Below are 15,380 nucleotides of genomic sequence, written 5' to 3'. Positions count from 1 at the left end.
CTTCTAAGTTTCCAGAACCCAAGGAAACGTCTCTTAACACCACCCACAGCAGTGGTTGGTCACCATCAGTTTGTCCCTCTCCGAAATCGGTTCGTCTGGCAGTCTCTTGCTACCTCCTACGTCACTTTGCCTTTCTTGATTCCTTGCTTTCTGTCCAGCTTTAATCCAGAGCCGCCCTCTCTTTGTTCAGTATTCTTTCCCCCAAGAACTGTCTTTCCTTCTCACGGAAGCAAATGCAGTCTTTGTGCTGATGGCCCTTCGGTTTGTATCCCTGTGGCCCAAACCTCTCCTCTGAGCACACCATACTTGACGAGCCAACCATTCCTTTTGGTCGCCACACAGATGTCTCCAACTTAGTGTGCTTGAAATGGAACTTCCTTTTGTCTCGCCAGCCTTCCTTCTTCTCCCTCTCTGTAAACCACATCACCATCTACCTAGGTGCTCCAGCCAAAAGCATAGGAGTCGGCCACGATTTATCCCTTTTCTTACGACCCATAAGCAACCATAAACATGTCCTTTGAATTCATCTCAAAGGTGTCTTCAGTTGCCTTCTCTCTGCCTCCACTGCTGCCATCCTGCCCCCCGACACCATCCCGTCTAATCTAGTTACCGCATTAGTCTTCCAGCTACTATCTCTCCCTCCACTCTCATTTATCTGGCCCATTCCATCCTCCACACAACTGCAAGACTGGTCATCGTAAAGCATGAAATGCATCGCTTCTGGCTTAAGCACTTTGTTGCTTTCCTTCCAGTCGCAGCCTGCAAGTTTCTGCATGGTGTGCACTCTGCCCCTCTCCACAGCTCTACCTGTGCTGCTCCTCCCGACTTGCTGTGTCCCCGCGGGGTGGTGGGGGAGGTCCCCCAGTTACTCTTGAGTGCCGTCCCCAAACAGGACCTTTGCCATTTCGGCCTCTCTGCCTGGACTGTTTGAGTGGCTAAACCGGTCTCATCCTGTAGGATCCAGCTTGAAGACCACCTCTTCAGAGAGGGTTTCCACGACCACCACTCTGAGCAAAGGAGGCTCCTTCTGTCTCTCATTTGAAGACCTTTTTGTGGTTTTTCCTTTCGTGGGACTTAGCACAGTGTGAATCCTGTTAGGTGTGTGTGGGTTTGCTTGTTTCTGTTGAAGCTGCTCCAGTATGAGCTCCGTGAAAGCAGGTACCACATCTCTTCATAGTCACTGTTCCCCAAATATTATTCAGCCCCCAGAGCAGTGAATGCTTAGAAAAAGAAAGGAAGGAAGAAAAGAGGAGAAAAGAAAGCACTTGCTCCAGGGCACCAATTAGTGGGACAACAGGGGCTAAAATTTAACCTTTTTATTCCTGATTTGCTCCTCTTTAGTAATAATTCTGGATTTCTAAAATGTAATTTTCTTAGAGAATTTGACTCAAGTTATCCTGTACCTTGGAGAGCTTAAACAACTGACGTCAGCTACCCAGAAATGCAAGAATGCTCCATACTGTAGCAGTGGCATCCAAGTACAGACGTGCAGACTCCTAAAATTATATACAAATGTCAGAGACTCACATTAAGAAACATGTAGAAAAGCCTTTTGAAATATTTTTCAAATCTTAATATTTTCTTCTCCCAACTCTTCACTTAGGTTAAAAAGAAATCTATGGTAGGGGCGCCTGGGAGGCTCAGTCAGTTGAGTGTCTGACTTCAGCTCAAGTCATGATCTCACAGTCTGTGGGTTCGAGCCCCACATCAGGCTCTGTGCTGACAGCTCAGAGCCTGGAGTCTGCTTTGGATTCTGTGTCTCCCTCCCTCTCTGCCCCTCCCCTGCTCATGCTCTGTCTCTCTCTGTCTCAAAAATTAAAAAAAAAAACAACAAAAAAACATCTGTGGGCTCATGGGGAAGTTCTCATATTGCCAACTCAATTTCTATTTTCTTTCCTCATAGGAGCCTCACGGATGGGTTGTGGATTTGGTAAATAAGGTATATAACTTTTGTTAATATAGTCGTATTTTCCTTCTTTTAATGAAATTGCTTAGAGTTTGGTATTTTAGGTAAATGACAGCTAGAAAGAACAATAAGAATTTTTTTCAGTTCCTCCTCTTCTTTATCATATGCTGTTTATACAGATGAGCACCAGCGTCAGGATTTAGCACATCTCCTGCAGTGTATCACAGGAGCAATAGAATTATCTTTGTGATGGCTTTCTCTAGATCAGTATTACAGAGCACGTTGGCAGAGTAGAACGGTAGCCTTTGTTTCTTGTTTAAATTATTAACGTACAGCATTTTAAAATTAATTTGTGCCCTTTCTCTTCTCAGTTTGGAGAATTAGGCGGATTTGCAGCAATCCAAGCCAAGCTTCATTCGGAAGATATAGAACTTGGGGTAAGTTAAACCAGTATGTGTGCCCACAGCAGAAGTTCGCTTTATTCGGGCTGGTATGTTACCCAGGAGACGTGGTCTGGACACAGTCAATGAAACGTTACAGTGTTAAGTTATCTCTGCAGGAGCAGTTTCAGTGGCTCTGATAAAGGAATGTTTGCTCCTAATCATAACCAAATTTCAGTGTAGGGTATTTGCTTTCCCCCCCCCCCCCCCCCCCATTTCCCTTTGCTTTTGGCATTTGCCTCCTAATTTGTGATGGTTGTGTGAAATCATCTTGCTTTTTAAGGACAGTTGCTGTATGTGGCAAAGATATGTGTACATACAGTGTTATGACTCCGTTACATCAGAAAGTCTTCCCTGGTGCCAGGCACAATAAAATATTTCATTTTAAGGTTGGTAGGAAGTTTTTTGGTATTATAGGACTCCTAGATAACACAGGGCTGTCACAGGAGCTTAGAATCCTCCCTCAGAATCAGTACATCCTCTTTTTACATGGGACTTCATTTTCTCAAAGACATTTAACCTTATGGTGAGGGGAATAACTTAATCTTTTATTTTTCACAGAGGGCTGACTTGTTTGTAACTAGGAGCATTTTATTCTGTCTTCTGGTTGATTGTTCACTTAACTGCTCGTTACGTACTTGGCCACATGTAGGACACTGTGCTAGCTACCGTGATGTACTGAGAACAGAAGGTGATGGGGTAAAGTCATCCGTTGCCCCTAAGTGACGTAGGATTGTGCTTAGAGCAGTGCTTGCTCCTGTGGAACCTCGACTAATCAGCTAACTCGCTTGGTCCGTCTTTGGGCGAGGGAAGTAACATCCAGGAGAGAGTCTGATGGTATGCTTGGTAATAAACTGACCCTTTCTTGCCACCCACTGTTTATCCTGAAAGATTAAGTGTCTGCCAAGCCTTCTGCTGACACTGACCAGGGAGTGTCTTCTCCCTTCCCTGAATGTTAACTAGGCTGTTTGGCCGTCATTTTGATCCCCATTGAGTGGACCAAGCATGTTAGAAGTGACTACTGATCTGGAAAATAATGGGTAATGATTTAAGAAGCAAAACCGTTTATGGGGCGCCTGGGTGGCTCAGTCGGTTGAGCATCCGACCTCGGCTCAGGTCATGATCTCACAGTCTGTGAGCTGGAGCCCCGTGTCGGGCTCTGTGCTGACAGCTCAGAGCCCGGAGCCTGCTTCGGATTCTGTGTCCCCCTCTCTCTCCGCCCCACCCCTGCTTGTGCTCTGTCTCTTTCTGTCTTTCAGAAATGAATAAACATAAAAAAAATTTTTTTTTAAAACAAAACCATTTAAAACCAAAAACCTTTTCAGATACAGGGTTTTATCCAATTTACTTATTTCTCAAAAACTGGCTGTATAGGTCATTGGTCATATTAGAGATTAGCTTCGGGGTGCCTGAGTGGCTCAGTCAGTTAATCATCCGACTCTTGATTTTGGCTGAGGTCACATTCTCACCGTTTGTGGGTTCGAGCCATGCGTCAGGCTACGTGCTAACAGTGCAGAGCCTGCATGAGATTTTCTCTCTCTGCCTCTCCTCACCGTGTGCATGCATGTTCTCTCTCTCTCTTTTTCTCTCTCTCTCAAAATAAATAAACTTTTTTAAAAAAGAAATTGCTTCATATTTTTAAAATGTTAAAATACTAATTTCTGGCAGAGTTAATGTATTTAAAAAAAAATACAGAGCAGTCCAAGTTTCTACCCTACTGGGAAGAAAATTGGCTTAAAAGTAGATACATAGGAATCTGGACTTACCCTCGTTATTATTAAATATCTTGAGGTTAAAGATTCCTCCAAGATTTTTCCCTTAGGTCAGACCATTTTTCAAACAACCGTGTTGTTTGCTGCAGTTGGTAGAGAATTATATTGCTTAGTTGTATTTGAGATGATGATGAAATTCAGGCATAGGAGAAAGAGATTCCAAAGATTAAGACTCTGATTTTATCAAACAAGGATTAAAATTTCACAATAAATGCCTGCTTCCTGAGCAGTTAAGGTGACTGTGTCCTAGAATAAATATAGGCCACTGAGTACAAGTAAATGCATTCATTTTACATTTACATTTATATTTATGTATTTTTGAATTTGAAAAATACTGTGAAAAAGCAACATTCACAATTGATCAGTTAAAAATACCTGCACGGGGACCCCCGAGTGGCTCAGTTGGTTGTGCATCCAACTTCACCTCAGGTCATGATCTCACGGTTCATGAGTTCAAGCCCCACATCAGGCTCTGCTCACGGCTCGGAGCCAGCAGCCTGCTTCAGATTCTTTGTCTCCCTCTCTCTCTGCCTCTTCCCCCGCTTGCTCTCACTTTTTCTGTCTCAAAAATAAATAAGCGTTAAAAAAATTTTTTTAAATTACCTGCACAAAGTAAGGAATGGAAGGTGCCTGTCCTCCATCCCCCCAAACCCCCACACCTCTACCTTCTTCCTAGGTAATAGCTACCCATTTAACTCATAGCATTTCTGACTTTTGCCTAAATTTATGTGGAATATACCTGTGCACGTTCTTTCCTGCTTTCTCTTTCTTTAAGGCTGAATTGTAATCAAGCTATATGTAGTAGCAAGTTTTCGTTTAACATTACATCACGGACATCTTTCCAGATCCGGCTGTCAATGATTTTAATGGCTGTAATGTGTTCCTGCAACTGTTGTACCATGATGCTGTCATTTATTCATGGGCACCATGTGAATATGTAAATTTGTCTTTATGTGCATATGGTACCATTTCGGAAGGACAAATTCCTGGAAAATGTGATTTTTAATATAATTCATAGTAATAAATATCTTTCCAAAAAAGAGATTTATTTGGACCAGTCTGTACTCCCATAAACTCGTTTCCTATTTCTCTCTTTAGTACTGAATATTTTCCATCTTTAATTTTTTCATTATAATGGACAAAAATAGTATTTTGTTATTTAATTTGCTGTACTCTCATTTCCTGTGAATTTGAGCATCTCATCATGTGATTATTGGCTGTTTACATTTCTTCTATAATTGACATCGTTATTTAGGTTTCTTTGGGGTTTTCTTGTTAACTTTCAGGAATTCTTTTTATGTTCAGCATATCAATGCCATGCCCATTTTATGTACCTGTAAATTTTTTCTCCCAGTCTTTTGCTTCTCTTTTTATTTTTATTGATAGTGTCTTTTGCTAACAGAAGCTTCCACATTTTATAAAAATTCCCCATTTTTTCTTTAATGGCTTTAAGAGTTTTCTAATTTGCTTAGGGAATATTCTCCCATCTCAAAGTTATAAAAATACCTGTTTTATTTTATACTTTTACAGTTTTATTTTTTATACTTGGTTCTTGAATTCATTTAGAATTTATTTTTATATATTACATAAGATAGAGATCCAGTTTAATTTTCTTCCAAATAGGTAACTGATTGTCATCAGAGCCTCTAATGGCTAATCCCTGATTTCTCTCCTATTTTGATGTATTGGCTCAGTCACATGTCACAGCCCCACGTGTACGCGTGTGTGTTCCTTTCGTTGGTTTGTTCGTTCGTTCTTTGCCCATTTCTATACTATTGCTGCACAGCTTTCCTTCCTGGTAGTACCAGTCTGCCCCACGTCCTTCTTCTCTCAGATCTCCTTGATTGCTCTCGTATTTCTGCCCTTTGAATATAATCAACATGCCAGGTTGTCCTGCAGAAATCCCCCAGAGATTGTGTTTGGAATTGTATTAAACGTATAGGTCCCTGTGTGGAGAATTGCAGTGCTGGTTCTTTCCGTTTGGCAACATGGCATCTGCTTGTTCACCTGGGCCTTCCCTTACGCGTTTCAGTAAAGTTTTATAATTTCCTCCACGGAAGACTTCGGTGGTTTGTTGAAGGCACATTTCACTCCTTCGCCTACTATCCCCTTCTTTTTCAAATAAAGACTGTTAGTATTCTACAATATAAGTTTTAAAAGTCTTTCATCCAGTCCTCCAAAGAGGTTTTATTGGCATTATTATGATTTAAGTTCTATTAAATTTCTGGAACAATGTAAATGGATTGACGTCTTGTTACCAGTTCTTCCCATCTGGGGGGTGTGGTTTGTCTGGTCATTCATTCGTGACTTGATCTAGTCACCATTTCAAATTGTCCCTGAAAGGGACGTGTATAATGCTGAAAGGAAAAACACCCTCTCACACTGATGTCTGACCTTCACTGTCCTTGTTTTCAGGCGGTCTCAGCATTGGTGCAGCCCTTGGGGGTGTGTGCGGAGTACCTCAATTCCTCGGTGGTTCAGGTAAGACAGGCCACTTTACATTTGCTTCAGAAGGTGACCTAACACATACAGACAGTAATAATTACCTTTTTATCAGTTGGTCAGAATTGTGCCCTATTTCTTTTCCTTGTTCAGATTAGCTATTTTTCTAATAAAAATACTCTCAGAAAATAACAAAAAAATAACTCAAGGTAGAGGAGACTTCTAATATTTAAAAAGATGATTTACCTTTTCAGTTTATCATTTTATCAAATATTTTTCTAATAAAAATACTCTCAGAAAATAACGAAAAAATAACTCAAGGTAGAGGAGACTTCTTTTTTTTTTTTTTTTTTTTTTTTAATTTTTTTTTCATCGTTTTTTATTTATTTTTGGGACAGAGAGAGACAGAGCATGAACGGGGGAGGGGCAGAGAGAGAGGGAGACACAGAATCGGAAACAGGCTCCAGGCTCCGAGCCATCAGCCCAGAGCCTGACGCGGGGCTCGAATTCACGGACCGCGAGATCGTGACCTGGCTGAAGTCAGACGCTTAACCGACTGCGCCACCCAGGTGCCCCGGTAGAGGAGACTTCTAATATTTAAAAAGATGATTTACCTTTTCAGTTTATCATTTTATCAAATAGAATTTATATATGATTGCATGTATTTTTGTTTCCTTATCTGTAAAATAGGCGACATATATCCCAACCCCCTTCCCAGGATTGTTTAAGGATTCAGAGCCATTATGTATTAAATGAGATCAGTGTTGAACAACCCACTGGGCTTCCTTGCTAGCTAAGTCACTGCTGAATAACAGCTTAACATCGCGTCTTGTCTGATCTCCTGTCCCTGCAGGTTGTAAGTCAACAGGCCATCAAAGAGTCAAAGCTGTGCATGTCAGTTTTCTAGTGCTTAAGGCCTATTATACTTTCTTGCTTCCTTTCCATCTCAGTTGACAGGTTTTACTGAATAAAGTGTCACTTTGAAATACCTTCATTTTTTATTTTCTTTGTAAATAGGTCTGTGAAACCTGTAACTTTCCCAGAGATTTTTTTTAAAATCCCTATAAATGGCTTTGAAAGCATAGAGTCCTTTGGGAGCAGTGTTTTTGTATGCACTGTTCCTTCTTGCTAATATCTCATTTTAACAAGGGAGATACGATTTTTTTAGTAGGTTCAGGAAATTTCTACCATTTCTAAGTGTTAAATGCTTTCTTTAAATGTCAGAGTAATCCTGCAAGATTTTTACATGAAATCAGATGGTGGGCTATTTATGTATTTCTTCATTCTGGATATTGAGCTCATTAGAAACATTTTATGTTCTTTCACCTTATTAAACATATAATCATTAATTTTATAGTTGAAACACTAAGATATAAGAGGCAAAATTATTTGACTTTTTAATAATTTAATAATAAATACTAATAATTTAATAATTGGCTTTTTAATCATCAGGGCCAGGATTGGATTTTTAAATGCTCTCTACCCATGCATTGCCTTGTGGAAAGAGATTTAGCATAAATGTTCTAGCTTCTAATTAATATTAAATTCTTTAGAAATTCTAAGTTTTAGAGATGCCTGGGTGGCTCAGTTGGTTAAGCGTCCAACCTTGAGTCAGGTCATGATCTCACAGTTCATGGGTTCGAGCCTTACGTCAGGCTCTGTGCTGACAGCTCAGAGCCTGGAGCCTGCTTCGGATTCTGTGTCTCCCTCTCTCTCTCTGCCCCTCCCTCCCTCCCTCCCTTGTGTTCTGTCTCCCTCTGTGTCTCTCTCTCAAAAATGAATAAAGACTAAAAAAAATTAACAAAGAAATTCTAAGTTTTAGATAAATAAGCACAGCAGACTTCAAAAAGTAAAAAGTATTGAATTTCCAACCAAAGCATATTTGACTGCTTCAAATTAGCCAACCTTCAATTTACTCAGCAATATATTCATGCTCTGAATTTATTCTCATACCATGTTCACATCGTATTACCTGATGTAAATTAACAACGGTCTCTACCACTTGCCCCTTGTATGCTTTGGAAGACATATGTAACATCTGTGTTTTGGCCTTCTTGTCTATAAAATGGTGATCATGCCCTTTGAGCTGCAGTGAGAAGTGAGCCGGGGGGTGCCACTGACGAGAACAGCACTGCTTGCCTCCTACCCTAGCAGCCCCCAGTCTTCCCTGGACAGGGGACGCAGGCGTAGAGGAAGAAATCCCAGTTGGATAATCGCCTGGTGTCATTTTAATTCTTTGCTAATGTCTTCTTGGCTTTGACAGCCATATGCTGTCTATCTTCTCTTGTCACCAGATAAGTTTTTAAAAATTATTTTACTTAGTTGGAAGTGAGCATTTAGACCTAGCTAGTGTTTTCCTCCTCCTCATGTAATATTTAGAGTTAGTTATCTGATCATGCTACCATCCCGGAGCTATGTGTTGTAGGAGTCTCGTCTGTAGGCCTCATTTATATCAGCACACAAAAATAGTGCATATCACAGCATTTTTTTTTTCGTGGTCTGTGCTTATATGCAGTTGTTAAAATCAACCACCAAATATTTACTTTATTACAGAAATAATACCTACTCATGCTTCATGTTTTAAAAGTTAGTTTATGTGTCTTTGGTTGCTCTTTGAAAGGACCCTTCTGAGATAGTGATGACAGGGATTGCACCCATGTGGTATTAAAGGAGCTGGGGCATGGAGTCGGGTATGGGCCTACTTGGGATGGTAGGAGCTAGCTAGCTATGGGGCTCTGGGTACTAGAATTGAGATCCTTCCGTTGCACTCTGTCCTTTGTGAAGTGTGAATGAAGAAGTGTCTGCTCTCTAGCTCTGGGGCAGAATCCGGAGTCTTTATTAACCGCAGCACGTCTTTTCTGCAGCCGATGCTAGACCCAGTCATCCTCACTGCGATCCAGGATGTACGGAGCGTGGAGGAAAAGGACCTCAAAGATAAGGTAAATCCCGTCTCCAGACAGGTAGGCCCCAGAGCCTGTTAGTCCTCAAAGCACAGCCAGGACTCGGGGTTCACACACCATCGTTCTTTGGATTCTGGTCATATACAACTCACATCAAGTTCATTTTACATTTTCTAACCAAGAAATGCTTTTTGTAAAGCATCAGTATTCTGAAGCACCAGGTTGGCATTAAATCAATAGAGTGATTATAGGGTTCTCAGTAAGTGATACCATTCAGAATTTTACTAACGTGTTGATTTAGAGAGTATTCTAACAGGTATAGCATTGAAGAAGCTTTTAAATAATTCAGTACTACAAGCTTATCCAAAGTTGTTTAAAGTAATTTTAGCATTTAAGTTTAACAGTCTTTATTTTGTTGACCTTGGAATTCTCACAGGATCCTTCCCTTTGCTCACCTGTGTGCTAACTTTTGTTTAGAAGCAAACTAGTTAATTGACCATATGGAGTATGAGATACCACCAACCATTGCTGTTGAAAATGTCCCGTACTCCCGTGTCTGAATTGGGAGCAAAACGTTCTCATGGCTCCTTTTCTGTTTGTGTGTGCTTTGAATAAAAGAGATTGGTTAGCATCCCCGAGCTCTTGTCTGCCATCAAGTTACTCTGCATGCGCTTCCAGCCGGATTTGGTGACCGTGGTGGATGACCTTCGATTAGACATCCTACTGCGCATGCTGAAGTCGCCACATTTTAGCGCTAAAATGAATTCCCTCAAAGAAGTAAGTTTTGTATTTGTTTGTAGAAGACTTAAAGCACAGACGCTTTAAGTTCTGCCAGAACTTGCAGTCATTAATATCAGAATGTTGAGAAATGAAGCAGAATAATTTCTTGTAATCGTACAAAAAAGAGGTAACAGTGATTGTATATAAAATGGTATCTGTGTTCGTAATTGTTAACGCGATCTTCCTACATGTGTTACATTCAAAATTCATTCTCTGAAATATTTGGAAATATTTAGTGTTTTTGTGAAATTGCCCAGAGAGTACCCTTGTTGGCTCCATATTCTTTTTTTTTTTTTTTAATTTTTTTATTTATTTTTGAGAAAGAGAGAGACAGAGCACGAGTGGGGGAAGGGCAGAGAGAGAGAGAGAGAGACAATTCAAAGCAGGCTCCAGGCTCTGAGCTGTCAGTACAGAGCCCCATGTGGGGCTTGAACTCATGAACTACGAGATCATGACCTGAGCTGAAGTCAGATGCTCAACTGACTGAGCCAGCCACGTGCCCCGGCTCCACGTTCTTTTTAAAGAGACATCAGGAATAAGTAGTCTGTTAACTTATTACAGTAACTGGCCTTTGATACATTTTGGCTAATTATCAGACTACATTGCAACACTGTAAAAGTCACAGGGTATGTATACATATATATGAAGATTTTGATTGTGCATATTTGCGCTGGATTCTGTCACAATAATCCTGTCTTCTTAGGTAACCAAACTAATAGAAGATAGCACTTTATCCAAATCTGTGAAGAATGCTATAGATACAGACAGATTGTTAGATTGGCTGGTTGAAAACTCAGTTCTGTCCATTGCACTGGAAGGTAAGTTGCTTTTTAAAAACATATTTCTTAACACGTAGTTGTAAGTGATGTATTTTTATATCAAAGAAAGGTGTGAAAATGTTGTTTTGACTGTATTAGCCTTTAAATCTGGTAGCGAGTTAATATTGCTTTGAATTAATAGAATCGTATTTAGAAAGTCAATGTTCACTGAATCTGTCTGCCTCTTGGGTGTTTCTTCCCTTAGGCAACATAGACCAAGCACAATACTGTGATCGTATAAAGGGGATTATTGAACTCTTGGGCAGTAAATTGTCTTTAGATGAACTTACTAAAATTTGGAAGATACAGGTAAGTTGATCAGAATTATTTTTGCCTTTTTCTGACATTTCTGTCAGAAGGAGAGGGAAGGAGAGTGGTGAACAAGCAGGGAAATGGGTCTTGTATCCTGCTTTAGTCAAAGCGGAGCTGCTCCAATCTGTTTTGCAGTTCAGGGCTTCTGCTAAGATTGTATATGTGAAAAAGGATTGCACTACTCAGAAGATGTAAAACTACCCAGCTAGTCTAGTCTTCTCATGTCTCAGATTGAAAAAAAATGAAAAGCTTTACCACAGGCCACACAGCGGTTAGGAATTATATGTCTTTTGTCTGTCAGTCTCCTGTTCTTTTCACTGTGTTTGCTTATCTATGTTCATGGATAGGTGTTTCCTGTTCAGTTCTGTTAAATGAGGATGAAAGTAACACTGAGTTTACAGACCTCAGCTTACCAGGACCCTCAGCAGCTGTGACAGAGTCAGCCACACCCTTCATTTTCTTTTTCCTTTGCTCTGTTAATATCCATTTGACTCATTTTCCTCCCACTTTTCTGGCACCCTCTTCAAGTCTCCTTTACTAACTTATTCTCTTCTACTTTGTAAATGTTAGTTTCTTTCAAGCCTTAGTCCTTAGCCCTTTCCTCAGTGTATAATTTTCCATTAAGCAGTTTCCTCCACTCCTGTGGCTTTGACTGCTTTTGGATGCTGCTGACTCTCAGAATTCTGTCCCTAATCCATACCTCTTCTTGGCCCTCCAGTGCAGTGTATGTAAATGTACATGTAACTCTTGTGCCTTCATGCATGCCATCTTGTAGGCGTCTCAAATCCAGTATGTCAGTACCTAGTCCTTTTTTGGTCTGTTTCAGTAATGGTGTTAGCCTTCATCTAGTTGCCCAGCCAGAAAGAGGCCCGGAGCTCACCTCGACTGTACCCTCTTAGACATCGTATCAGTCAGAACCTGGTCAAGAAACAGAAGCCTCGCTAGGTGTCTCAGAGGGAAGTGGATACTGGGGGTTGTTGACAAAGGTGTTGCTAGGGGGGAAGAGCAAAAGAGAGAAGCAGGAATGCTGGGGGAGCAGAGTGGGGAAAGGGCATACAAAGTGCAAGGAAAGGAATCTGCTTTTGGAGATGCTTTCGCTGCAGATGCCGGGATTGCCCGTGAGCCTGGCACCCCCAGCAGGGCTCCTGGAAGCCCGTGCTGCCACCAGGGCCAGCACCTGCGTCCAGTCCCTGAGCACAGAGCAGTGCCTCTTTCTTCCCCCTGCCTTCTCATCTCCCCGCAGTGCCTCCCCTGGGCAGGACCTAGCGGGAGCATAGCTAGTAGAGGAAATGTGATTGGCAGTCTGGCAGCCTGGCAGCAGGGAGCAGACTCTAGAACGTTAGGTGCAGGACTGACAGAAAACCATCCTGGGTCCTACAGATCTTACTTCCCATGTCCACTTTCGTTGATTGAATACCCTCACAGAATGTCCTGAGTGTAAGTTGTGAGTCCACATAAGGCTAAAGATTAGAGATCATGATGGATACAATGTATATCCCTACTGCATGCGGTGAATGTTTGTATATGGCAGATACTGGAAAATTCTTGTGGAATTGACTCTAAAAAAGTCCCTGCCTTTCAAGTCCTCCACATGGTGAGCAGTGAGGCATGATGGAGTCATGGTTGAGGTCATAAAGTGAGTTTCAGCCATAAGGACAGCCACAGGACCTACATCTCTGAAGCAGAAACTTACTGCCCAAGGAATAAATAGCTATTCATTGAAGTTACAATGTATCTATGAGCAAAATAGAAAAGGAGGTAAAGACTCCCCTCAGCCGGAAGTGAATGTAAAGTCCTGAAATCAATTTGAATCTTTATTTGCCAGTCGAAAATACTTTGCACTCCCGTTGAAGTGAATATGTCAGATTGAGCACTTAATTGTCATCTTTTGAAAGATTTAATACTGCTAGGAATTTAACCAAGGCCAACTGATGGCCATTAACAAGGGTCCCTTCCTTTAGTTTTGCCAGTATTCTCATGCAAGGGAATGCCAATGAAACTAGAATCAGTTTATCTTTATTGCTGTTTTGCTTTCCTCTTCTGTCAGTTGCAGGAGGGGGGGATGGGAGGCTGAGGTTTTTTCCAAGTTCCAGGACTTAACTTGCCCCCCATGTTTCCTTTTCCAGTCGGGACAATCATCTACTGTGATCGAGAACATCCATACTATTATTGCTGCAGCAGCTGTCAAATTTAATTCAGATCAGCTTAATCATTTGTTTGTTCTCATTCAGAAGGTACGTGTCCAGTCAAACATGCTAGCTTTTTAAGTTTTTTCTAAAAGAAGCTTCCCCCTCTAAGCTGGAAGCATCTAAACATACACTCTTCTTGCTTTATCGAACCTTTCTAGCTCAGGTGTAAACTTTCTGCATATTTTGCCGGTTTGATACAATTGGATTGTCTTGCCTTTTCCCTTCCGCAGAGCTGGGAGACGGAAAGCGATAGAGTAAGACAGAAGCTGTTGAGCCTGATTGGACGAATAGGCCGGGAAGCTCGCTTTGAGACCACATCTGGAAAGGCAGGAGGATGAAATTAATCTTTCCAGCTCCACATACTTTATGCGGTTGTTCGTGCATGTGTGGGCTCATCTTGTGTGGTGTTATTGTAGGTGTTAGATGTACTCTGGGAACTGGCCCATCTTCCGACCCTGCCCAGTAGCCTTATCCAGCAAGCCCTGGAGGAGCACCTGACGATCCTGAGTGACGCATATGCGGTGAAGGAAGCAATCAAGAGAAGCTACATCATTAAGTGCATAGAAGATATTAAAAGGGTTGGTCTTACCTTCGACCTCCTTTTGTTGTCAGAGCATCAGTAGCATTGTCTGAGTAATTAGGACCCAATGAATTTCTTAGCCTATTATGTAAATCAAATGTGCGACCTGGAAACTCTTACCTTAGAGTCCAAGATTTGGAAATTGTAGGTACTACTTCTACCAAGTCACTTACATTTCTCTCAAAATTCATTTCAGCCCGGAGAGTGGTCAGGTTTGGAAAAAAACAAGAAGGACGGATTCAAGGTAAGACTTTTCACATGGAACCGCCCAAAAGGTATACTAATTTAATAATTTCTTTTAATAAGTGTTTTGGTGTTTCTTTGAGTAATGCTCGGAAACTGCCGTCTATTCACAAATCCAAGGTCACGTTCACAGGGTAGTTTTATTATTTTCATAAAATTACAAGACCTTTAACTTAGTTTCTTCTTTTGTAAACTAAATGTGAAGTGTGCACCGTTTTAGTGAGTCCAATGGATTCTGCATAAATACCATGCCCATTTTTCTGCCATGAGGGAGAAGTGGAGAGTGGGAGAAGAAAGAGAAGGGAAGAAGGAGGTTCATTCAGTGCTGGCACATAGTTGTTGTTCAGGTGCCTAGTTCAGAGGTGTTCATAAAGTGATTCCTTGGTGAGTCTTGCTGCTAGGACCCAATACTAGGAGGCAGGCGTAGGCGGTGACAGCCAATGGGGCCACTGCTCTGGGAGCCCTTTGCCTCAGGGCTCCGGCCTCCAGCCTGCTGGGCACCTAGGGGCTGCCCTTTGAAAGCATGGTTAGCAGAGTAAGCAATGATGACTGTAGCTCTCCCGTCCCTGCAGTGCTTAGACATCCAGTCTGTGCTCCGGAGGGCTGATCTTGGGGCGGCTCCTTGGAGCGACCTCCCCTGTTGCGGCAGGACCCCCACCTCCCACCCCCGCCCCACCAAAGCAGTGCCCTCCTCTAGCCGAGGCCCTTGGGTTGCCCAGACCAAATGGAAAGCCTCATAACAGGAGGGATTTCATTTTATTGTAACATAAAAAAAGGTTTTGGTGAATGTGGCTTAGTAATTTCATTGGCTAAACATTTTTCTTGGCTTTCATTAATAAGTGTTTCTTTAAAGGTTCTTGAATACTGCTAATTTTCATTGGTATATTCAGAGACTCTTAGCTCTTGTTAAGAGGCCGTGGTGATTCAGTGAGCTTTTATTAAGTTATATTTGGTCATAAAGTTTAGTTAGGGACACGTAAGAACTTTGTGTTTTAGAT

At 41.5% G+C, this 15,380-nt stretch overlaps 1 protein-coding gene across 1 annotated transcript in view; it reads left to right on the top strand.

Moving 5' to 3' along the window:
- Positions 1-15,380, top strand: part of USP24 (ubiquitin specific peptidase 24) — a 140,593-nt gene that overhangs the window by 39,377 nt on the left and 85,836 nt on the right. Inside the window, exons 6-16 of the mRNA XM_042951574.1 lie at positions 1,904-1,939; positions 2,278-2,343; positions 6,534-6,599; positions 9,425-9,499; positions 10,079-10,237; positions 10,944-11,058; positions 11,264-11,367; positions 13,497-13,604; positions 13,790-13,885; positions 13,976-14,137; positions 14,336-14,383. Coding sequence (XP_042807508.1) covers positions 1,904-1,939; positions 2,278-2,343; positions 6,534-6,599; positions 9,425-9,499; positions 10,079-10,237; positions 10,944-11,058; positions 11,264-11,367; positions 13,497-13,604; positions 13,790-13,885; positions 13,976-14,137; positions 14,336-14,383 — 1,035 coding nt within the window. The remainder of the gene's footprint in view (positions 1-1,903; positions 1,940-2,277; positions 2,344-6,533; positions 6,600-9,424; positions 9,500-10,078; positions 10,238-10,943; positions 11,059-11,263; positions 11,368-13,496; positions 13,605-13,789; positions 13,886-13,975; positions 14,138-14,335; positions 14,384-15,380) is intronic.

The sequence above is a fragment of the Panthera leo genome, chromosome C1, assembly GCF_018350215.1.
Source record: "Panthera leo isolate Ple1 chromosome C1, P.leo_Ple1_pat1.1, whole genome shotgun sequence".
Taxonomy (NCBI): domain Eukaryota; kingdom Metazoa; phylum Chordata; class Mammalia; order Carnivora; family Felidae; genus Panthera; species Panthera leo.
Note: the sequence above shows the minus strand (reverse complement) of the source record. Positions and strands in the feature narration are given on the sequence as shown.